Source organism: Poeciliopsis prolifica, unplaced genomic scaffold (genome assembly GCF_027474105.1).
Source record: "Poeciliopsis prolifica strain line A6 unplaced genomic scaffold, Auburn_PproV2 SCAFFOLD005, whole genome shotgun sequence".
Taxonomy (NCBI): domain Eukaryota; kingdom Metazoa; phylum Chordata; class Actinopteri; order Cyprinodontiformes; family Poeciliidae; genus Poeciliopsis; species Poeciliopsis prolifica.
Window position 1 is genome coordinate 6,868,947 of NW_026562380.1, and position 24,947 is coordinate 6,893,893.

The window sequence follows — 24,947 nt, forward strand, 5'->3', positions numbered from 1 at the left end:
GACAGTACATGAAAGCATCAACAGCCAAAGCAGGTTCCGTGAAGGGGAGGAGAGGAGATTCATTTGAGCTTTGTCTCCTAACAACATCACTGTCTGTACTGTAGGGTAGACTTACTTTGCTATAATAAATTATTACCGAGGTGATTTAGCAACCGGGTAAAAATGCTGCAGTCTCTAGCCAGCAATTCCTGTGTGCGTCTGATACAGAATCATAAATCGACGTGGTATTTCGTATCTTTAATTTTGGGCTATCTCCTTTATCTCATATTCGGCGCCGTCGTCTTCTCGTCGGTCGAACTGCCGTACGAAGACCAGCTGCGTCAGGAGCTGAGGGCCGTGAAAAAGAAGTTCCTCTCGGAAAATGAGTGTCTGTCCGAGGAGGGACTGGAGCGGTTTTTAAAGAAAGCCCTAGATGCCAGTAATTATGGGGTTTCTATTCTCAATAATGCCTCGGCGAACTGGAACTGGGACTTCACCTCTTCGCTGTTTTTCGCCAGCACGGTGCTGTCCACCACAGGTAGGTCACTGCTGTATGATGCTTTCTGTAGTCGCTGTCCTCCAGGTGCGCAGCAGGATCTACGGAGTCATCCTCACGTAATATGTCAGTTTGACTTGAAGTGCATCATGCAGAACCCTTCACTGTTGCCATGTTGTAATAATAATAACAACTCATAAATAGTACTCATAAATGCATTTACTATAGTAAAAATAGTACTCATAAATGCATTTACTATAGTAAAATGCATTCAATGTCAATTCATTATTAATCTTCAGTCATTTTTTGCAGCTATTTCCCAAAACAGAATTTGGCCTATGTCACAATTTTAAGACTTGTTTTTGTAATCTTCTTGACCAAACACTCGGCAATTGCATTTTAAATGTAGATTAATGACCTTTTTAAAAACATGTCCTCCAATTTAGGACAGAAAAAGTACACTGTCAAACTCTTTAAGTGACAGAGGATATCAGAAACTGTGCTAGAACCACATGACTGCAACAGCCATCTGAGGTTGCAACTTAGATCCTATTGATATCTCCTATGGTAACAGTTATCTGGGTTCATAACATTGTGATTTTATAGATATATGTGTAATGCAGAACTCAGTCTAAATTCTTCCATTTTTATATTGATAAATTATTTTGACCTTTTGTTACTGGAAATCAGACACTTTGCTGCTGTTTGGAATGTAATGTGTGCACTACAGTTTTATTACAAAATGCAGCTCACTTCAATAAGTTAGGACAATTTAAAAGCTACACCTCATGAAAGCATCTAAATCTTACAATGTCGTACTTTTGCACGCACATTACAACATGACTTCAAATCTGAGCTCAAAAGAACTTAAACCTAATCCTGTCTAAACCTCAACTTCATAACGCAACTACTTATTTTGTCAAATAACAGTGTGATTTAAACCTGTCACTGCTCATGTATTTTTGGGATTTTTTTCGTTGACCTTAGCTGGTATAAGATCTTCACAACAAAACCTTGAGCAAAACTATCTCATTTTAACAGTCAGATGGTATTCACACACACATTTAAAACAAACAATATGTAATATTCCAGCTGCTTTTATTTAAAATAAACAAACAAAAAAGCAGCAATAAGCCTTACCACTACTAGAAATAACATATTAGTTGATTGCTGCTGGCAGGCAGAATAAAACCTGTTCACTTTCTCCTGGTACTTTCATTCCAACGGTGTGTCTGAAACTTCCCATCCGACCGACCTGCCTGTGGCGAAATGTTTCTGTTGAGAAAAGGAAAACTGGTCAGAGAAAAGGTTTGTGAAACTCGCAGAGTCACACCCAAGGATACCTGAGGTGCCCATTGCTCACTGTGCCCATTGCTCACTGGGCATATGTAAATAATATGTATTCAGTCAACTACCTGTTTTTGGTTGATTCATGAATGTCAAAGAGCACAAGGGAGAGAGGGTACTTTTTGGTATATTAGAAATATTTCTAAGCAGAAATGTTACCTTTCATTTAGAATCAGAACATGAAAAATCCAGTTGATAGACAATGCACAGCAACATGAGAGGGAGGGGCTGGTTTTGCATTACAACAATTTCTTCTGGCAGCAAAAATGAATTCCTTTCACTTTCTCCCTTGTCATAATGGGACTTTGTAATTCTTATGATAAAAAGTTGGACCAAGTTAAATGAGTATATATCCAAATAAAATTGTAAAAAGTGAGTTGTACTTAAAAAGGAATAAAGTGACTTAGAGAGATATATTCCTAACAAGTGAAAAGTAAAATCCAGTGTTAAAGTAGGAAGTCACAATGTAATACAAATTACAAGGGTGTCATTAAATGTGTCCTAACAGTCTCAATATATCTCTCTGAAGTGTAGCAGTTATGACTACCTGGTGACTTCCTGGTTCTGGTTCCTTTCTGGATATGGTTTAATCTTACAGAAGTTTAAACATTGGTGCAGCTGTGCGCCAGTTTGACCTTTGAAACCAGAAAAGTAAGTGGAAGTAATTATTCTCTTAAAGGAAGACGGTAACCCACAGGGAGATTTTTAAAAAGCACCCAAATCACATGCAGGGTTCCAAAAAAAGACTCGATTCGGTTCAGTACATGAGTTTCCTTCTCACGTGGGGAATCCTATTAATACTATCCTTACAGGTAAAAAAAATTAGGTAAACAGATGTTCTATGAAAGGGCCTTAAGTTTAAATAAGACGGTGGAGAGTGCCGCATTTTCCACAGCTCTCAGAAACAGACTACCAGAGCAAACGTCAGCATTTTTTACATGGCAGGAATTCAAATACTTTGACTTAGAAAATAAGTACTCTGAAAAGCAATTAAAGAAGAAGACAAACCCAAAGTAAATTGTTTGTAAGGGAACTGAAATTTTCTGTGGTTCTTCATTCCAACTCTGCCACTGAAACCTTCCATCCAACCTGTCTGAGGTTCAATGCTTTTGTTGAGAATTAGAGAACTGGTCATAGAAAGGGTTTGTGAAACTTGCAAACTCACACCTGTGAAAACCTGAAGTGTTGCATTGCTGATTTTATTAAGGGCTCATTGAATACATATGTAGATGTATTATCTCCCTCCCTTCTTTACATTGTTTCTAGAAATCTTGAAGGAACTGAATACTTTTTCCCAAAAATATTTATCAGCACACAATTACTGGACACTGAAAATAAACTGCACTCTCTTGTGTTAAACTTGCTGAAGCAAACTTTTATGCTAATTAATTTTCTTTGTTTTTTCAACAGGTTATGGTCACACAGCACCTCTATCAGATGGCGGCAAGGCTTTCTGCATTATTTACTCCGTGATTGGCATCCCGTTTACCCTTCTCTTCCTCACTGCCGTTGTGCAAAGGATCATGGTCTTCAGCACTCGGAGGCCCGTCACATACATCCACACACGATGGGGTCTGTCCAAGCAGCTTGTGGCCATTGTTCACGCCACCCTACTGGGCATGTTGGCCGTCTCGTGCTTCTTCCTCATCCCGGCGGCCATCTTCTCTGCTCTGGAGGAGAACTGGAACTTCCTGGAGTCCTTTTATTTCTGCTTCATTTCACTCAGCACCATTGGCCTCGGAGACTACGTACCCGGAGAAGCAGCCGATCAGAAGTTCAGGGAGCTGTATAAAGTGGGCATCACTGGTGAGTGCTGATGAGATGCTACCATTTGTGGGTGGTGGTAGAAACTCTTAGTCCTCTACATTTGTACCATTGGTCAAATGTAGAGTCATGATGTTCCCTTAATTATTATGTTTTTTCTACTATTACCTTCAGTTTTATTCAGGTTGTTATTTTTAAACCACATTAATACTTTGATTTACCTCTAAGGATTTTTATAGAAGAGAAGATGCACTATACAAGCCATTTTTATTTATTTATTTATTTTTACAAAAAATATAGTTTTGTTGTGTTATTAGCATACTTTGCAACAAAATAAACACAATTATTACATAAGAAATCACTCAGAAGACCTTTTTAAATAGTCCTTGGACGTGTCCAAACTGGTGTGGAACCCATCAATTACCTTATCAAAAGAGAAATGTGAAAATATAATATTTTGATGTATACTGGGAGTAAGGCTGCACGGTATTAGAAAATCTTGCAAAGGTGATAATATTAGTCATAAAAATATTGCAACGATGACATCTGACACAATATCTGCTTATTTTATTCTTTTCACTCCTTCTACTAAGCCCTTGTTTTCTTTTAATATCTTTTCAATAATGAACTTGTAAGGTCTTAATGATAAATTGTGAAAAGGTGAATATTAATAAATGCAAAGTCTGGTTACGCTGTGAATGCATCTCAGAATCCTTAGAACCCATAATGTTAAACCAGTGATTTACTGATTGCTTCTTTGCTTGCATTGGGTGAATATAAAACCACCAAAATTCCATTCAAATTGAGTCATTTTACATAAAATATCTAGAATGAAGTACTTTTGTTTTCTCAGATGAGGCATGCAGGATGAAAAGTTCTGATCTGTTATATGACATCTAGATGATTTTATGATGGTGAGCTTCGACCTGCATACGTGGAAAACAATCAACTAGGTCATCTTGAGCTGTGTGTGAAAGCCGCATTAATGACGTCTTTGTTATATCACCATAAACATGCAGCAAGTACGAGACCACAGACGAAACGAGTTATCACAAAACGATTAAATCAGAGGAAACAGAAACTACATTTCACATTTAATACAGGACCAAATTCTCATAACTAACCCGTGAATATAGAAGAGAGGTACCAGACTGACTTTTCATTAGTCTTGACCTGTCACATCCAAAGAGTGTTTTCTGTTAGTAAAATAGGTAAATTACAGTAATCCCTGACATGCTTATTCGTTCTGTCAGTACTACAACGTTTTTCAGATGTCATAAAAAAAGACTGATACAATTGAACATTAAAAAGTACTTAAAAGCAATTATTATAACAATTAAATAATGTTGATAAGTAGAGCTGTCACAGTCTCATGCAAGCCACGAGACTGTGAACTCAAACTGATATTAAGATATACCAATGTTCTAAGAAGTTACTTTGGCAAAACTGCTGTAAGATGCATAGATTAGCGGGCAGAAGTTTTTCTGGTCCTTGAAAACACAGTCATGGAAACCAGCTCTTAGTGTAACACTATTTTAAATACTATGTTTGGCAGGGCAAAAGAGATCATTTTTAAGCACCATCCAAAAACCTGATAAATTAATTACTTAACATCAACTTGTTACTCTGTAAAGAGAACAGTGAGCTAAAACTTACTGGAATCCTGGATGAAAATGATCTTAAATGTATTATAGATACCATGTCTCTGTAATGTTTATATTTTTTGCAGCTGTAGGAATAATTGCTACTTTTTGTTTCAAATGAGAGCAGTTAGATATTTTAAATATTTGCATAAATATTACAATACCTTACAATTGAGCAAAACTAAGTTGAGGGGTTGAAAAAACACAGTTTAATTTACATTAAGGATTTAGGTGTAGTATGTGGAATGTGTGATTATTCTCACATTTTTTTCCATGACAGCTGATGAAAACTCCTGCTGGAACCCAAACGACTGCAGATTTCTAAACAAAATACAGTACATAGCTTATTAAAAGTGGCGGGTAGGTGATAAGAAAGCAGCATCTGACATTTTCCTCTGTGTTTCAAACCATAACAAGATGGTGCTACACTCAAACTGGGCCATGGCCTACTGGAGGCACTGAGGCACTGCATTTTCTGGGTGACTTGCACAGCTTGCTGTCAGCAGCCCTGTTAGGGGCTAATAGTGTCTTGAATAAAACTCAGTTTGAGAGCACGGAGTCTTGACAAGCTGTGGGTGTGCACGAATGCCAAGAGCCGCTGTAGTGAACAGTCTACGACATGTGTGACGTGGGTGTGTGGCGCGCAGCAGCCAGAGAGGTGACGTCAGTGAGCAGGAACAATGTGTCAGTCTGTAGGAGGAGGAAAAGTCTCCAGCAGAACGCACTTGTTTGCAAAAAATAACTCCAGCTGTACAACTTCCTTTATGCTAAATGAATGTAGGAAGTGACATCACCTTTTATTTGCATAAGCATTATGTGACCCTGGATTAAAAAGGGTTTGTTTTGTTACTGTCTGGGCTGACATGCAGTCAGTGCTTTCTCAATGAGATACAGACATCAGGCCAACAAGAAACTCTCACAAGTATACAATTGTTGATGAATTGACAGATATTTCAAACTTTAAGTTTAAGTAATGTTAATACAGATGTATTCAATGTCTAAACACATCTGAAAATAGATTCAGTCTGTAGAGAGGCACACCCTCTCTTCCTAATGTCATGGACAGCTAACCACTGCCCTCTTGTGGTAGTGTAAGAAGTGACAGATTTTGGGAATGTTGAAACATGCAGATCTTGCTTCAATGCTTCTTACTCTAATTGCATGTAATTATTTCTTGTATTTCTCTCCCCAGTCTACCTCATTCTGGGTCTGATAGTCATGCTGGTGGTGCTGGAGACATTCTGTGAGCTGCAGCAGCTGAAGCAGCTCAGGAAGATGTTCTACCTGAAGAAGGAGAAGCCCCAGGACCGCCTCGCCATTTTGGAGCACGACCACCTCACCTTCACCACCGTGTCTGACAACACAGGCGGCGGCAAGAACGAGGACAAAGCCAAGACTTTTGTCAGCGTCCCGACTCTGGTCTCTCCCAATGATGATCCAATGATCCAGTAAAAAAAAAAAAAAAGACCACAAAGGATAACGGAGGGGAATAAAAAATGAGGGATTAACTCATAGTAGAAGACAGCATGAGTAAAAACCAATCACTGCTTTAGGCAAATTGTAGTCAAAGCTAAAATCGGTTAGGTCTGCACAGACCAAGCAAACAATACCAACTACTAAACCACAAAACTGACAGTAGAGATAGTGTTATGCAGCAGAGAGTTTATCTACATAATAAAAGTGAAATTAATATTTTAACAACTGCTAAAAATACAAAGTCAGTGATAAAAGGAAAGTCCTCTGCTGTATTTATGACTCACAAAAGCGAAGAGCCTTTAGAAGCTGCATTATTTATGGCACACTTAGGAATATTTGATGAAGTAATTCGTCTCTTACGACTGGCTTAAAGACGGAAAACTTTCCGCCATAAATTAGGACATAAGTATGTATCTAACTTTTAAATAGAGTTTTTAGACAGGTCTTTGTACATAATCGGGAGAATGTTTTAAATGTAGTGTCTGAAGTTAAAGCAGAACTTTACCTGATATCTAAAAAGAAAACAATTGCTGACTGTATCGTGGCTGGTTTAGTTCTTTTTGATTTTGGGGCAATTTTTTTATTTTATTTTTTTGATTGTAAGCTGCTTGAAAAGAGAGCTTTACACATCCTTTATTGATGTCAGTATTCATTTAATTATTGATTTTTAAAATAAAAAATGTGGGTCGCAATATTGACTCAAAGATTTACATAAGGCCTGGTTTATCAGTTTTATTTACCATAACTTAATGTTGATCAGAAGGTAGCGGAGTATGTTTAAAAATTTAACTTAGGGAGCTGCTATGTAAGAAAATTGTTCATATTTCGATGCATTTCTGGGTCTTCCTTACAGTGGTGTTAAGTGTTTTGGTTGCACTGCACATCTCATTGCGAGGGGAAAATACTTGCTTGCATTTGTGCAACTTCATTGCAGCGCTGTTCTCAAAGTTGCTCATGTGTAAAGCGGTGCAAGTCATTGATCCATCTGAACGCTTTAATGTGTACTTGACTGTGAGTAAAAGAGGAAACCGAGGTTTGTCGAGCTTGCTGAGGGAGTTGCTTTTATATTCTGAAGGGAATTAGGTTTGCACATGAGCAACATTCAGACAGAATTCACACACTTTGAAAGATTCAAAAAGGGATTTGAACTGTAAATTTTACTGTATTTGTAACATTTGAATGTAGAAATGCCTGCTTTTTGTTATGACTTGAGAAACGTTTACAAATTGCTTTGAATGGCAGAAATACTGTACCAGAAATGGCACCTTTGAAAACTTGAAATCCGTCAGCAGCTCTAATTACTCGCTGCAGCAGTTTTGTTTCAATGCTTCACATAACAAAGGCCTTTGTTGGACTCAAAAACAGTTGTGGCACCTCGTCATCCATCCTCAGATTTTTAGCTTCTTGTTGACAGAGTTAGTCTTTCCATGCACCTGTCCTAACATTAGCAAAAAAAAAAATGGATTTACAGAGAGTTTCAGTGCTATTTTTGCCCTGGTGAGGAGTTTTGTTTCATCTCACATCACTCCCTGGTTTTAAGCTCTTGAATGTAATGTACTTATCTTTTTTTTTCTCTATGTGAAGAATTGTCAATTCAATTCTCTTGATGAAAGTGGTATTTATTTTTAGATGTTTTCTAAATTTAATCTTCAAAATGTCATCATTTGAGTTTCTTACTGTGTTTTGACTGCAGTGTTTAAAGGACTAGTACTGTCTTTATGACTGTAAATGCTATCCGGATTAGTTACTGTGTCTCACAGATTGCATCAGCGGGAATCGACATTCTCATTATGATGTAATGCTGTATTGGCCTTGCTGTCAGGTGTGTAAGCAGGGTTTGCAGCAGTTATTTTCTCCTGAGTTTTTTCTGGCTTGAGGCAGAGTGATGAACTTCTTGCATTGCTTTTTAGGGTAGAGAAGAAACAACCTGAAGGACTCTGGTAACGTTTCTGCCATAAACCATATTTAGGTTGAAAATGTTCCCATCAAATTTCAGTTGTCTTTGCAATAACTACTTCTTGAGTCAGTATGTTTCGTTTTCTGTTTGAAAATGTGTCTGGCTTTTTCTGAACTCCATTCATTCCATTTAATATTTTTCTGATGAAGGTTTAAATTTTTTTTTTTCTTACCATTCTGGGCCTTTGTGAACTACTGTGAAATGATTGGTTGTCTGCAGAGTAGAAAAAAACTTACATTTTGTAACTAGTCTCTTTTACTCTATAATGTCTCTTTGTAGCTACATTTCTAGCTCAATGTTTGTTAATGTCTTTGATCTTGCAAAGTTATTGTTGGCATATACTTTGACTAGAAGGCAAGAAGGGAACGGAATTAAAGTTTCTATCAAGGATTAAACATCATGTGAATGATTCCAGATGGAAATGCTGAGAAAACTGACATGTTTGGAATATTTGCTACCATGAGCTTTTGTACATATCTTTTCAGTCGATGTCAGTGATGTATATTCAAATGCACAGTTAAGTATTGTCCTGTTACAATATTACTCATTCAAAACAAGTCTGTCACTGAGTGCCAGAGAGTCATTTCAGCATAAGAAAATACACTGTAAAATGTAAAAATATTGTTCATGTGTCTGAAATAAAATGTTGGATTAAAATATTCCATTTCTTGAATCGGGAAATCTCAATAAATTAGAATGTCCTTCAAAAATGTAATTAAATCTAAAGACATATAGAGACTCATTATACAGAATAATACTTCAAGTGCTTCAGTGAATTTTAGTGGCTACCATTTACAATAAATAAAACCAAATGTTCAGTTTCTGAGAAATTAGAAATTGCAACTTTACATATGACAAATCATATTTTTGATGATGTTATTACACCAAAAAATTATTAAAATATAAGCTGGATGATTACTGAATTCTGTCTGCTTGCACAATATTGGAAAGTTGAGTGGGAGGAAAACATTTAGAAGAGAGACTAGCACAGTCAACAGATTATTAAAAGAAACACCTGATAAAGTGCTTTCATTGTACGCTACACAGTGATGCTTTCACATAAACAGAACTAAAAATCTGTTTTTATTTGTCATATGTTAATTTGTTTTGATTTTTTAGGGTGGGCGGGGACAGGTGATTTCACTACATGTAAGTCACAACCATCAAAAATGACAAAGAGTGAAATAAACACCTCAAATATAAATAAAATATGTCACCCTGTGTGTAATACATTTGTGAATTATGAGTTAAATTTTCAGAATTGAATTACTGGTATAAATTAAATTTTCAACACATTCAAGTGCCTTGAGATTCTCCAATATTTATTCGTCTTCCCTCCCAAGCTTCTAACATATGGTAAAGATGGAGACACTGGCTCATCATGTGGTCTGATTGCAGTGTCAGCTCGAAAAAACACGTGAGATTATATAACCTGCATTTACCAGAAAATGTATGAAAGATGAAAAAGGCTAAAACACAATCTAATCTACGCACAAGTGTCAGCTGAAATGAAAGAAAAAAGCAAGAATAATAATAGTAATGAAAGTGATTATCTGCAGAGACTTACTAAGAAAATAACATGCTATTCAGCGGAATTGCTTAAGCCTCTCATCTCTTTGATTTCCAAAAAGAAGGTGGAGGTTCAGAATAACTTTGTGCAGTAATTGAAGTTGGAGAGCTCAAACATCCCAGTCAGTAATTAACAAGAAGATATTTCCCCCCTACAGCTTTATGAGAAGATCAGACACAGTTCTTCATAAGGCTTTTCAAAAATAATTGAGGAAGAACTAAATTGGCACTACAGGACAATATCAAGGGAAACTAGCATAAACAGAAAACACAATTAAACTTAATATATTAAAACATATTAAAATATTAAGTAAAATAATAGTTTTTGATTTCGAGTCATCCCCATCATTCAACTAAACACAGAATATTGTTTTGCAGGTCCAGAAGCACACAGTGTCGAACTCAGGGAAGTAAATTTAATAGTGCAGCGCTTTTGTTTTATTCAGCAGCTGTATTTCTTATCGCAGAGAACTGTAATTACCTCTGACATGCAGGCACTTCTCCCCGCAGAGCCACTGAGCCGTCGTCCGTATTGTCAGGTTTTATGGGGTGAAGCAGCTCAGACGCTTGCTAGCAGCAAGTAATTTTATTGGATGCATGTAGTGAAACAACAATTCCTGGTAATTGGAAATAACTGTCAGAAACGTTGCCAGGTCGTTAATGTACAAATGGACAATGTTCAGAACCAGTGCAAGGGTTGCCATGTTTGTTTATTTCCAGCAACAAATAACAACATGATCAGAGCAAAAATTCTTTCCTACTATTTTATATATTCATTACTAACAGGCTTTCCGAGGTCCAACTCCAAACTAATCTGTGATTATGTCCCCATGTGTATGTAAGGAACATAGCAGTTTGTTGTTATAATGTGACAAGGGGAATAAATATTTTTCCGATGCTCTGGATTGCTCAAAACACCTGCAGTTGAAGCCAAAACTTCTTTTTATGCTTGCAGTTTTACATTATTCCAACGCAAACACAGACAATCAGTACAGTTACGGCTAAGCTTTTGGTCTGAAATGTTATAGACTAGACTGAGGAAAAACATATCGAGAGCTCATCATTGTTAATGTTGCTTCTTCATCGTTCCAGTTGATATGAATCCTATAAGCCGTCCTGACGAAACATTTAAACCCCGCAAACTGCCTTGAAAGGAATGAAATATTACACCCTGCATTTTGGGATTTATTAAGGACCCTTGTTGTAGGTTATAAAACAGTCTGCAGCTCAGATTAAACATGAACTCACCCATAAATAGATGAATCAAGCATTGCTCCCATGCCTCAGAGAGAGGGAAGCAAACCTTATAGAACGTTGCACAGAAAATTCTTGGTTGCTCATATCACCCCAAAGTATTGCAGTGATCTGATTCTGGGGTCATTCAGGACAGGGGTTGAATTGGTGCACAGCTCTATAGCATTGTTTTCTGATGGTGGAGCAGCTCTATTTATATCCACACACACACACACGCACACGCACACACACACCCACGCACACACACAAACACACACACACACACACACACACACACACACACACACACACACAGACGCACACATGCGCATGCACGGGGACTATCTGAATGCAGGAGGCCTGAAGCACAAACGCTCCTCTCCGCCAACTCTGTAACTTCTCTCATGTGAAAAATGTGTGCTCTTGTTGCAGGAGCAAAATTGGGTTCCAGTTTTCCAAGCAATATCGCAGATCACCTTTTGTCTGAAAAGAAAGAATAATGCAGTGTGGTTGTGCTTAGGGTTTGAAATTGATAGATTTGGATTGCAGCACCAAACAGTTTGTGGAAAATCCATACACGCTGCCCCAGTTCACTCTCTGCTGAATGTATATGAGGAACAACAAACTGACAGGACAGAAAAAGAGGAGAAAGCAGGGAGAGGTAAATGGAAGCTGCAGCCACAGGCATTTACTCTCTCAGAACCATTTTGCACTCAGAGCTCTTTCTCTGCAATGTGGTTGATATTTTTACCACATCAACCCATGGAGCCAGCTCTCAATGTGTCTTTATTCTCTCCCCATATCCTCAAAAAGAAAAAAAGAATTGAGTTAAAAGCCTGTTTTTCTGCAAATTAATGAATCTCAAGTGGGATTGCAACACAGAAGGCATGTTGCGCATTCCTCTGTGTTTTCCACCTTGTCATCTCGCAGAGTTAAAATGAGATCTGAGACTAATCAAAAAGGTTGTGTGAGATGCAACCTAGCAATGCGAGAACAGAAAGAAAACACTGAGCACACTAATGAGATGACAGAAAGCGCAATTTCACAACCTGAGTCAAATCAAACAACAATGGTAGCTGGGACAGTATTGACCAATTGTCATGAGTGTTAAGCATCAAAGAGCCTTAAACTAATGAGGAACATCAAGTCTAGGTGCAGCTTTGCGTAGATCAATGGTTCAACAAACACGTAATTGCTTGTTTTACAAAACAAAAGTAGAACAATTATGAGTAAATATACAAGAAAACATGTAGTTTATTGGTTATAATGCTGACAAATAAAAAACAAACATAAGATGTATAAATTGTCTAAAATAAAACTGAAGGTGTCGGTGTCTTTCCTCTGTTTATCCTTTTTCTTTTTCTTCATCATGCGACTTGTCATGGTATATCCAGCTTACCATGTACAGAAACTGGCTTCCTGCATGTGTTCGAGTAGCTTTACTCTTCTATCCATTCTACTTTTACTAGCGCATACTGAGTAGACTTTGTCATCCACGTGACAAACTAGCATCCATAACCCATTCTCTTTGAAGTACAGTCAGCTTAGGAGCACATCTGAAGCCAAATTTCAGAAATGTCTTTTAATATTTATAGACAACAGGGACAAGCGGCTTGGCAGCTCTGTGTCGCTTAATCACTAATTCTTAGTCTGATTTGTTTGTCAGCAAATGAAAAAAATCCAAAAAATCATCTATTAACAATAACAGAAATCAGATCAGTTCAGGATTGTCAAGGGATAAAAAATAAAGACGCCAATTGTTTGGCTCTTAAAGAAAACTGCCTCACTATGTTTACACCTAAAATAAGACCTGGACTCCTTGGAGATTTCGGTTTCTGCTCTCCAGCTGTTAGTCAGTTGTACAAACGATGATGGATGAATAACACACGTGCCTGCAGGAAATCTGAAAAGCTGTGGAGGCTACATTCACAAAGGTTAGATTTTTCTGTAGCTGGAAGAACATTTTAACAGGCAGCAGAGAAGGTCAGATTTGTCTCTCTGGGCTTAAAGCAAGAATCTGCCCTTTTTGACTGCAAACCAAATCCAAAAATAAATAAATCAACTTCTCTAATAAGAAAAGAAACATGTAATACCTCTATATACTCAAATGCATTAGATGAATTTGACTTGTTTTTTTTTTTTACTGGCTCAGAGTTTCCATTCTGCTATTGTGGAGACCAATCAGCAGTGGACTGTCACGCTGTTTCTAAGCGGAGAGAGCTGCATCAAATATTAATGATGGTGAGAGACAGGGTCTGCACCATGTTATGTAAAAATGACTTAAAAACTGTTTGCAATGGTATAGAAGAAATAGTGGAAATGATTAGCACAACAGATTAATGTTTAAAAAGGACAGTAAGGATAGTTTATGTTGAAACAGTAGAATTAAGCATGTGAAAGTTGACAACTATTGCATCAAACATTAGCAGCAGAAGTTTTGGGCTAATTTACATTATTATTGGTGGAGATATATAGCAGAAAGACTTCAGTAGTTATCGTATCTGATCGATAACTACCAGTAGAAAAATAAGGGAGATTGTAGAGAAGTAGCTCTATAATTGATGTATCAATAACACCCGTTTTTTCTTCATTTATTATCTTTCTTTATCCTGATTATTGTGGCAAGGGATCAAGGCCTAATCCAGCTGTCACTGAACAAGATGGAGGATAAGTTTTGGGGGCTCTGAAAGTCCATCACACAGTCTTTCATTTTAAGCTTCTGAATTTTCCTGAAGAAAAGACAAAGACGAAAATGAAACACTCAAATGAAAAGTTCGAAAGTGAGAAAAACTCATTTTTTTCTCACTACAAAGCATTTGCTTTGTAGGAACGCAAGTCGGTACTGTGATCTGTAAAAACTCATTAGTTAACAAAGGAATTAGGTCACTAAGTGGTTTACCTATACTAGAATAAATCATCAAAACAAAAATCCTCAAAAAGAAATACAAATATTTCTACCATTGCCAAGAAAATAATTGCTTTGCCAAATAAGCTTTAAAAAACCAAAACGGTAGCCAGCTTATGTAGATGTTGCACCCCAATAATCAACGCACATTTTCAATTAACTCCTTTGTAATAATTGTTTACTTAGCAATAAATTGAAAATAATTGCTAAATAATTAATAATTACACTGAAGTGTTCGTGTGATTGGAGGCTTTAATGTATTTTTAGAGTATTTACATGACAGTGTGAAATACCAGGATATGATTAAATAAAAACCTAAAAAGTGTGACATGGATTCATATTTAGCACTTTCACTCTGATATCCCCAATCTAAATCAAAAAATGGTCTTTGTTATTGCTATTCAATAGTCTGACTCCTTTGCAAATACTATTCAGTTTCCAGAAATGCCAGACATACTAGAAGCTCTTATTGCAGTGAAAGCTGTTATTGTCAGGGTCTTGGGTTGTTTGAGCTGGTTTGGGGTTTTATCAGTTTCCTTTATTTTATTAGATCAGGCATGTTTCTGTTTTCTTTTGTTCAGTCTTGTCTTAGTGATTCTAGTTTATTAGGTTTATTTCTTGTTTCTAGTCCTTTCTTAGTTTAGTTTTGTTTCTTATGTTTAGTCATTCTTTAATGTTAGTCAGTGTGCCTTCCCTCACTCCGACGTGTCACTTCCTCTTTCTTTCCCTTCCCTCACACCTGCAACCTGTTAGCTCATCAGCTCAGGTCTTCTTCTTCTTGCAAGGCATTTTAAATGGATACCTTAGAGACAAACCTGCAGGTCTCTTATTGACCCTGGGGTCTGGAACACAGGCATTGTTTAGGATATTTGTTTTTGTTAAAATGTCACCAACCGGCTAATACATCCCAGTATTAAGAAATGATGTAGTTATTGACACTTATCTACCAGATTGCAGCATGTTGTAAAGTCCACCAGGTTTGGATCATCCCTTCAGTGACCATTTCATATTTTTTGGTCCTGGGCTTTGGACTTAGCTTCATCTTTCATCCATATTTAGAAAGGAGTGCATTGCCGTGTAGATTGAGGGCACCAATTAGATCACTCTGAGAGGTCTGCTGAAGTGGAACATGGTGTGCTGGAAAGCAGCGGATGACTTGAATACACGAGTACTCCTTTAGAACCGCTGTTTTGATATGTATGAGCTGTGTCTCCCTTTAAGGCGAGGCACAGTTCAATCTTGAATTTATGTTGGCAGACAGGAACATCCTGATCGGAGGAATCAATTTGGTTCTGGCCGAGCAGTGAAGTTGGGGAGCGGCATTATTTAAGATGAACCTGAGCCTCTCCTCCTGATGAGTGTCGATATAAGACGTTGACCAGCTTAATGATGACTAAACACCTTCTTTTTTTTTTCTGCTTGACTAAGCATAGCTCACCCCAACACACACACACCCACACGCATGCGCACCCGCACACACCTCCACCATTTACCAAATACACCTTAAACCCTATGGAGTTGGCCATTGATCAATGTAAAACCTGTCTCCTAAAAAGAGTCACAGCTCTGCAGTCAGGAGCTCACAGACTGCAGCAATGCAGGGAGTGGACCACCGACCCGGGAGACATGGAAAACACCCCTCAGTTCATGCAAGGTAGATTTCTCCTACGACATACTTTTTTATATGCATGGTTTCTTCAGATTTGTCTAAAAAAGAAAGAAACAGAGGCTTTTCTAAACTTGATAAAATAAGGTTAGAATAAAATGCATATTACAGTTGAGCTTATTACTTCTCAGGGAGCAGACTGCAAATTGATGAAATGGCTTTTCACAGTCGAGATGTTGAAAACAAGAGCACACACTAAGTGTACTATTATTATTGCACAACTTACCCCTCTGATAACAGAGTGAAAGTGAGGCTGATAAAACTACCACAAATGAGCATAATTGTTCCATTTCCAGCAGCTCTGATGAGATGCAATCAACTGGAGCAGTCGTGTTTGATTCTGCTGTACTGGACAGACAGTTTTCTACTGTCTCAGATTTTGGCTCAGAAAATATACAGAATAACAAAATAAGAAACCTTTCAGCTTTTGGTGTAGTGTTGAAATGCTGCTGGCGTCCTGAGGTGATGCAAGCTGGGAATGACTGAACAGAGGGAAACCTAGAGGCTGTTTGTGGTGGAAAAAGTTATCTGCTAACTGAGCTGGTTTGATTCACTTCTGTGCTAGAGAATACTTTGAACATTTGAAAATGTTACGGTACAATTCTCCCCGATATATATATATATATATATATATATATATATATATATATATATATATATATAATATATATATATATATATATATATATATCGCCAAACAACGTGAAAACAGTGCAGAAACTACTTTATTGTGTTTTTGTTGAACTTCTCCCATTAACAAAATCCATAAGTTGCAGTGCTAATTTAATAGAAGACAATTGCTTTTTTTCTATTTGCTAATCAGTTCTCGCCAAACCCAACTTTTGAAGTAAATTTCTAACTTTTGCAAATTAGCATAGCTCTGCGCCCCTTGAAAGAGATGTTTTCTTGTCTTTCCCACTTTGAAAAGAAATACTTAGAGAAATACTACAAGGATTTGTAAATCCTTCATAGTTCTTTGACACTGATGGACGAATCGTTTAGTTAGTTTTACTTTATAGGATTGCAGTTGGTGTTTTTCTAAAAAAAAAAAAATTTTTTTAAAGTACAAAATAAAAAAAAAATGTGTGAGTTTAATCTGCTGTGACAAAAAACAGATTTACTTTGACGGCCTTTACACTTTTAAAATTTAAAAACAAAGTCATATCTATACTGTAAACCTTGTTTGGCTCAGAGATGGACCAGATGGCTCTTCATGATGGAAGAGCGATCTTCCATCATAATCCTGGCTATCCGGGAGATGACGCTGTTGCCGTGTCGCCGTCAAGGCGCGCGCGCAGCGGCAGGCATCCAAAGCGGTGCGCATCCAGTTAGTTGAAACAGTCTGCGCTGTAGTACACAGGCATATGGTCGAGGAGATGAGCAGGAGACGGACGATGGTGCTTTTGCCTGTTTCCGCCAGCCTGGAAGAGGTTTTAGATTATCTGTAATCGTGCGCTGCGGTGCGTCGCAGCCTCTCACCTCCCGAGGATGTTCGGCGACAGAGAGGGCACTGTGTGGGACCGGGTCGGACGGCCGCACCGGGACTGCATGTGCTACCTTGGACCTCCTACTCTTTTGCCTATGTAAGACATCTTAAGTTATATATATAAATATATATAAAAGTGCTCTGGGGGAAGCGGGAGAACCTGTTGCGCTCTTGATTTCACCTGTGCGCACGGAAAGTTGACTTTATGCGCCGAGCTGCCTTATAGCTGAATTTTGCACTTTATGCTTGATGAATGTTTTAAATGCAAATAAATGGCGAAACTTACGTGCTATTTGCATTTGAATGGATTTACAGACTGGGTCGGTAAATGTTGTTTTGCCGTCACATGGCGATGGTTTTGTAACAGCAGAGGGGCTGACAGATCAACACGAGCCTCATTGTTGCGTTGCTGTTTTTTCTTACTTGCTTATTCGATATCAAGTAGGCTACTTATCTTCTCTAACCCTGGATAAGCTCGCGCCCACTGCGCGCAGTTTTTGTGGTCCAGTGCCCACTGGACGCCCTGAGATGTCTTTGGAGTTGCTTCTCCATCTCTGCAAATCACTCATGATCGAGTCATTAGCTACACACTCAGATAAGCCTGTAATAAGAGATGCTCTGTGCGTAGTAGCTATATACAATTGCAGGACCAGTCACTTTGGTTTAGTGTCATTCACTCTGCTGCTGTGCGGACCACAGAGAGATGATGATGATCATGACTTCTCTACGGTACAAGGGAGGCGCTACGGTCTGTGGGACACGCAACACCAGCCTCCCCTGGTTTAGCCTCTTATTTCTCCAGGTCAAATTGTATATGCTCCCCTTCTCTTTACCGAGCGGCCTCGCTCGGTCTGATAACATTGTCAGCCTCCTTTTGTTTTCTCTTCCCAGCGGGATGCGCAAGTCGCCCGACGTCAGCCCCAGAAGGCTTTCGGACATCAGCCCTCAGCTCAGACAGCTCAAGTACCTGGTGGTGGACGAGGCCATCAAGGAGGACCTCAAATCATCGCGCTCAGTGGAGGACATCAACAGCGCGTCCATAGAGGAGCGGATATTGCGGATCACCGGCTACTATGGATACCAGCCTTGGAGTACGAGCTACAAGAGTAAGTCTCCAAAATTGGATCTCTTTGCCGATTTGATCTCTTGATGACATGTTGATATGAAGTTTTAATAATAAAACAAGCTTCCTGAAAAAGACACTAAAAAAAGCCTAATTTGATACACAGTTGACAGTTTTCATCGTGTACTTAATCAGAATACTTTATATAAAGAAACTTTGAAAGTGAATAAAGATTGGTATTGAAATTATTACAACTTTAATCAAACAAATATGTTTAATATTGGGTACGTTCAGTTCATTTTAACAGAGTAGTGCCCTATTATGCATGGATCTGCAAGTTTCACATTGTGTGCTTTCCAAAGATGGAGGAAACCAGCCGTCAGTTTGGGCCTTCGGATTTCCAAAACCTCTTTCTTATTAGCTGATTATAGAGCCAAAATAGATCTTAATGTAATATTATGCATTCAGCATGGAATAAATTTACTGTTCCTTCTGAATCAATACCGAAGAAGATTTAATTTCAGTCATGATCTTTTTCAGTATTGCCAATACTTGCTATGTGTTTCTCAGTTGCTAAATCCTCAGAGTTGTTTTTTGTTGTTGTTGTTGCTGTTGCTGCAGAAAAATGGAGTTACAGCTTGGATTAGATCAGTGGGAATGTTGCTCCAGCTAGCGGATTCTCTGAAGAAAGTTTGCTGTCAAACCATCTTTTAATTTTCTTTCCTCATGTTCCTCGTCCACAATGCAAACAGAAGTTGCTTGTGTGAGGAGTATTGGATCTGATGCATAATAGGTGCAGATCTTGTTTGGTTGGTTCATCTGGCATCATAATGTTGCTGTCATTGTCTTATGACAATATGCAGAATCAATGATCAGCCCTCTTGTGTTTGTTATTCTTCTGCTGCTGTCGGTTAACTGGTGGTAAATCGGCTCAATTGTATGAGAATGCAATATTTAACAGATGCAGCATCTTCAGAGATCACATGACTGTACACAACACCATCTGAGCCCTGCGGAGCAAGACGGCAACTGTTTATATTTGAGTTGTGTGTTTATTTTATAGAAATGGCTTAATGTTTTGTAGTGAAAGAAAGCGAAAAAAACAAATAAAAATAAAATAAGAACTCTAAAATTTTAATGAAAAGTTTATGTTTTTTTCTTTCTTTGACACCTTTCCAGTACTACATCCGGATGGTTGTAATTGTTCTAGTCATAGTGTGCAGAATTCAACTCCTTACCAAGTTTCTTTGCAATAATGAAACCAATAATGCAAAATTCTATTGACACATCAAACACCACTTCCAGAAGTTGTTTCCACATAAGATTTTAAAAATATAATCATTCTATTTAATAAAAAGAAGACTTCTGATTCAGAGTTAAACTTAGTTATCTTTTGTTATCTAACCTACATCACATATTAGTGTGTTATAGATTTAGAGACACCATCAGTGTCACCAACTGTTGGTTAAATATAAATCATGTCCATCAGGGACAGTTTAAAGGGCCTTCGAAGAATGCAATTAAAGTAAATGAAGTAAATTAAAGATCATATGTATTCTGTGCAGAAGATCAATTATTTCTTACCATGAATCAAATCTATTAATTTGCACCAGTTAATGCCAAAATGCTAGCTATTAAATATTGAAAAATTATTGTAAAATAAGGACAAGACTCAAGTAACTTCATGTGTTGGGAATTTACAAATATCATTATGAGCAATGTTTTAAAATCATTAAGGCAACTTGTTATTTTTGAGCGTTTTTCAACTCAGCTGTCTGATTTTGCATGATTTGCTTTCAGACTTAATTGTCAAAGCTAGTCATTAGAGCACTTGAGCTGCCATTAAAAGGAGTGAGAGGCATGACACATTTTTTTTATTCTGCTGGTTGTCCAAAAACATTGTAGATCCAGTGGGAGAGACGGAGGTGTTAATCTAAACGGTATCTAGGTATTTTTACAACACAGCAAATTTTAAAATGCATCCAAAATGTTGGAAATACTTACATTTATATATGGTTGTGTGTAGCTCTAGTCATACCATTTGCGAAGGGCAATTATTTCAAGCAAATTTGCACCATTGTCTAATTGAATGCATTTAGACATTTAGTCAAAGTTGTGATGTGTGAAGACAGAATCTGCACACACTTCAGACAGATTTCATTGTCAATGAAACCAGTTCTTCCTAGCAGTCAAACTCACAACACAACTACCAGGACTCGCTGGGAACAACAAAAGCAACATTTAACGCTGCGGAGTGGAGGACTCGATGCTGAAGGCAACCAATTTCAGAAGAGGCTGCAGGCAGAGTGCTTCTCAGCAGAGCGCAAACAGAATCCTGTTTGTTTCATTTAGCACCAACCTTTCCAAATTGGCACTTGTGCTCTTTTGCACAGCGGTAAGCTGGGTGAAAGCAGGAGCTGCTGGTTGGTCATGACTCAGGCTACAGATGAGAGGTGGCTTTGCCTTTTGTTTTGACTTAATAGATCATCTCAGTGTCCTAAGCTTCAGGGGTCACACACATGCACAGACACATGCTGTATTCTGTAACAGGCATTTGAGCTTAACAAAAGTGTGAAAAAAAACTTGGCTTTTCATTGAGTCAGTGAGTCATGTTCCTCCTAAATCCAGTACATGCAAACTCAAAGCAGCATTGAAGTAGTGTTTTGCTTTTGATGTGTCCTGCTGCTTTGTCCATTTTATCCCGTAGTACCACTGCCCTGAATTTAAGCTGGATTAGGTTTTTGTGAACAAGGCTATGTGATAGCCACAATAATGCACCCACTATGTTTGAATGCAAGATTAATATGAGAGCACTCTCCTGTCCAACAGTACAGCCAAAATGGTGGCAGCCATTTTCTTTTTGGAAGATGAAAGTGTTGTTACATCTTCCTGAGAGAAAAAACATTATTTTATTTTACTTTGAAAAACAAATAGAGAGATCGGTCTCAGAGAAAATGACGACTCAACAAAGAGACGACAGTGAGAACAGATGACCAAATGTAAATCCAATCAGAAGTTTGTATTCAATCATCATAGATATTTATTTATTTTTTCTAGGAAGCTACCATAGGGCATTCACCATGAATGATTCTGCGAAACAAGAATTCCCAGGAAGGTGAATAAGGTTACATTTATTGTGAATTTCTCTCATTTTTACAGACACAGTTGAAATGAATATAAGCATCCATCATCTAAAGTGAATTTGAAATTAAAGGAAGCTAACATCAAACTTCTGGAATGTTTTGTCTTAATGCCAAAAATGAGACATTGTGAAAACTATTAAATTGTACTAAACGTCTCTGTCCAGGACAGAAAACCTACCAACACTTCTGATAATCAGGGATGTTTAGCAGGTAGAATTATGACTGAACTATTTTTGATGGCTTCAAAGCTTGTCTGCAGTATTTAGCGAAACCTCTATATACTATTGTCTATATATGTATATTTAGTTATTTGAGTGATTGTTGTGCTGGTTGTATGTCTAGCAGTTATTTGGCAAGTGGCGAGGTTGACCGTGCAGGACACCAGTCTAAACATAGAGCAACACAGAGACACATAAGATCAATAACCATTCACAAACACATTCATGCATAAGGACAAAAATGTGAAAAGGACAAATTAAGCAGACAGTTATGATTGGGGAGAAAGCTGATATACCAAGAGGGCATTGAAAAGAGGGGAGAACAAGCTGACTTCATGCATAAAGAACCCAGGTTCTAACTCCTAACACAAGAGGGCAAGAATATTTGACACTACATACTTTACATGACTTACTCTTGCAAAAATGACACAAAACACGAGACCTTTGTCTCGTGTTTTGATACACAGTTGACAGTTTTCATCGTGTGTACTTAATCAGAATACAAAACCACCACTTTTATTGGTGGTTTTGTCACCAATAAAAGTAGATTTTATTGGTGACATAAAATCTACTTTATGTGTATTTTGACCCGATGTGGACTAGGCATAGTCTAAAAAAAATAAAAATAAAAAATCTAATGTGTGCCCAATTATTGATTCTAAAAAGCACTGCAGTCCTTGGCTATTTAAATATTCTGCAGAGGAATATTTATGAGCCCAAGATTTACTCATTCATGCTGTGTGTGTAAATATCTCCCTGGAGTTGTACACCACAAATTAGTATCTCATTCATCATTTTATGTATTCTCCTTAACTACTTATTTTGTATTTTTTCATCTTTGGGGATGGTAAATTTGCTTAGCTTGAATCTTTCAGGGTTTAACAATAAAAAAGTGACTGACAGACATCTCATCACTGTGACAGAAATTTGAACTTTCCAGTTTTATTACAGAGTGGAAGAACTATTACAGTCAGATACATTCTGACTTTGCTGCCTCATGTGTTCCCTCTCACCGCTCGGTTTTACTTCTGCAGAATTTGAGCAGGATGCCATCCGATAACACCTCCCCGATATTACGGATAATGAAACCCATCTAAATGTTATCCTCTCAGACAGATAAGAATTTAAAATGGAAAAAATAGGGAAATGTTAAAGTTACCAAAAATGTTTTTACTTGCTGAAAACCATGAAAAGAAAGTGGATGAGAGTGGATCATTACCATTTTCTTTATCTGAAGAACACACCACATTTTTCTGTTTCTTAATTAAATTAAGACAACTAAGAAACCTAAGAAACGAGTAGCAGGGGCAATCTGTCAGAACATTAAGTAAAAACAATGACCAACGTTTTTTTGTGTTGTTCTGAATGTGTTAGTGACTGTATGGTTGTTCAGGAAGACTTTCCAGGCATGAGTCGGGTTTGAGGGCAAACAGGATGATGTTTGAGCAGATAGAAAGTATGTCTTCTTAGATCAGGTCACTGCCTTTGTCGGTGAACTTGTTATTTTGGGTTTGTGATGGTCTTCTGAGAAGTGAACCATTTGTCAGACAAACAGACTTGGTTCATTTTCCTAATTTACTCACACTATCCATCACAAATGTAACTCCCCTCTGGAGCAAATTTAGAGCTTCACGAGGCATGAAATGAGGTTGGGTTCTATTTTAAGCTGAGGGGTTGGACGTGGTGAGATACAACAGTAGGGCAGGTTTGAGTGAGCATGTACCCACATACATGTTCAGCGCTGCCAGTTGCAGGTTTGGGGGAGATATGGCTCAACAGTGGAGGACTCCTTTCAACTCATCCAGAGCTGAAAGGAAAAGTGCAGTAGCTGGGCAAATGCAGAGGGTTCACTAATCTTTCTGTGAAAGAAAACTATTAGAGTTGAGCAAAACATCCTTTGTTCAGCAGTTTTTATGTTTTGTGATTTGAGCCGTGAGGCAAATTTACTGTAGGCTACAGAAAGCGAATTTAAATTCAATGCCAAGAGCCCTTTGTTATGCCTGTAAAGGCTTTCCTGAGCAGTTTTGACTGTTTGTTAATGCTCTTTTATTTTTTTATTTTATTTTTTTCTAGGAGGCTGTTGCTGTTGCCATGGCAAAGTTTTCTTGGTCTGCAACAGAGTCCCAAAATGAAAAGAAAAAGGCTGACCTGTGTATGACTGTCTCATTATTTACATGCAAAATGTGCTTCGTAAGTTGTTTTTTGGTTTTTGATAAGTTTTTCTGGAGCTGCTGCCAAAGCAAAACTCCTGCTCTCAGTGAATGTGTTATAGATCAATCATTGGTCAGAATCATGTGTGCGTGGCATTTTGGCTTTCAGATTCTGCATGCTCACATGCACATCCACAGTTCTCCACCAGGACATAAGACAATAACAGATTGAGATGGTCGTATCTCTGTTCAGTTATTTTAAAGAGACTACTATTGCTGTGTATAACATATAATATTCTAAAACTATCTGATACCACCAGCTCTATAACATCTGGAGGTTATTAATAATTAATATATTTATGTAAGTGAGTTGTAGGACATTTTGAAATGTATATTAATGAGAACATGCTGCCACGTTGAGTTCATCCAAACATGCAGGCTTTTCTATTTGCAGTTACTAATGTATCAATAGCTGTAAAATCATGCTGATCAACTGGAAGAGTTTAAGAACTGGATGCCAGATTTAGTTTCAGTTCTCTGTCTGCCAAAGGGAGAAGAATGTTGGAGGCAGAGTCCGCAGATACAAACTCGCCTTGGATTGTGAGCCATTTCAGCAGATTTTCATTATAGCAAAGTATTTTTTAGAGTTGTACTATGAAATTATATCCTCCAATCTGTGACTTAAAACATCCTGTTTGTCTTTGTGGTTTTTAGGTTATGCTGTCAAGTAAAAACCCCTAAGGTGTTGTTTGACACATCTAATAATGTAGTTTCTCCTAATACTCCCAGTGTGCCAGAATTTCCAAGATGTGAGTGAAATGTATTATACTTTTTGGCTGACAAAGTTGGAGC

At 37.8% G+C, this 24,947-nt stretch overlaps 2 protein-coding genes across 2 annotated transcripts in view; both read left to right on the forward strand.

Moving 5' to 3' along the window:
- kcnk1b (potassium channel, subfamily K, member 1b) lies at positions 1-9,321 on the forward strand. The gene is made up of 3 exons (XM_055029644.1): positions 1-517; positions 3,233-3,628; positions 6,422-9,321. The coding sequence occupies exons 1-3, from the start codon at positions 163-165 to the stop codon at positions 6,679-6,681; spliced, it is 1,011 nt and encodes a 336-aa protein (XP_054885619.1). The 5' UTR covers positions 1-162; the 3' UTR covers positions 6,682-9,321.
- An 8,070-nt stretch (positions 9,322-17,391) lies between these two features.
- slc35f3b (solute carrier family 35 member F3b) overlaps positions 17,392-24,947 on the forward strand; it is a 48,020-nt gene continuing 40,464 nt past the window's right edge. Inside the window, exons 1-2 of the mRNA XM_055029645.1 lie at positions 17,392-17,618; positions 18,413-18,627. Of these exons, the coding sequence (XP_054885620.1) occupies positions 17,524-17,618; positions 18,413-18,627 (310 nt within the window). The 5' untranslated portion in view covers positions 17,392-17,523. The remainder of the gene's footprint in view (positions 17,619-18,412; positions 18,628-24,947) is intronic.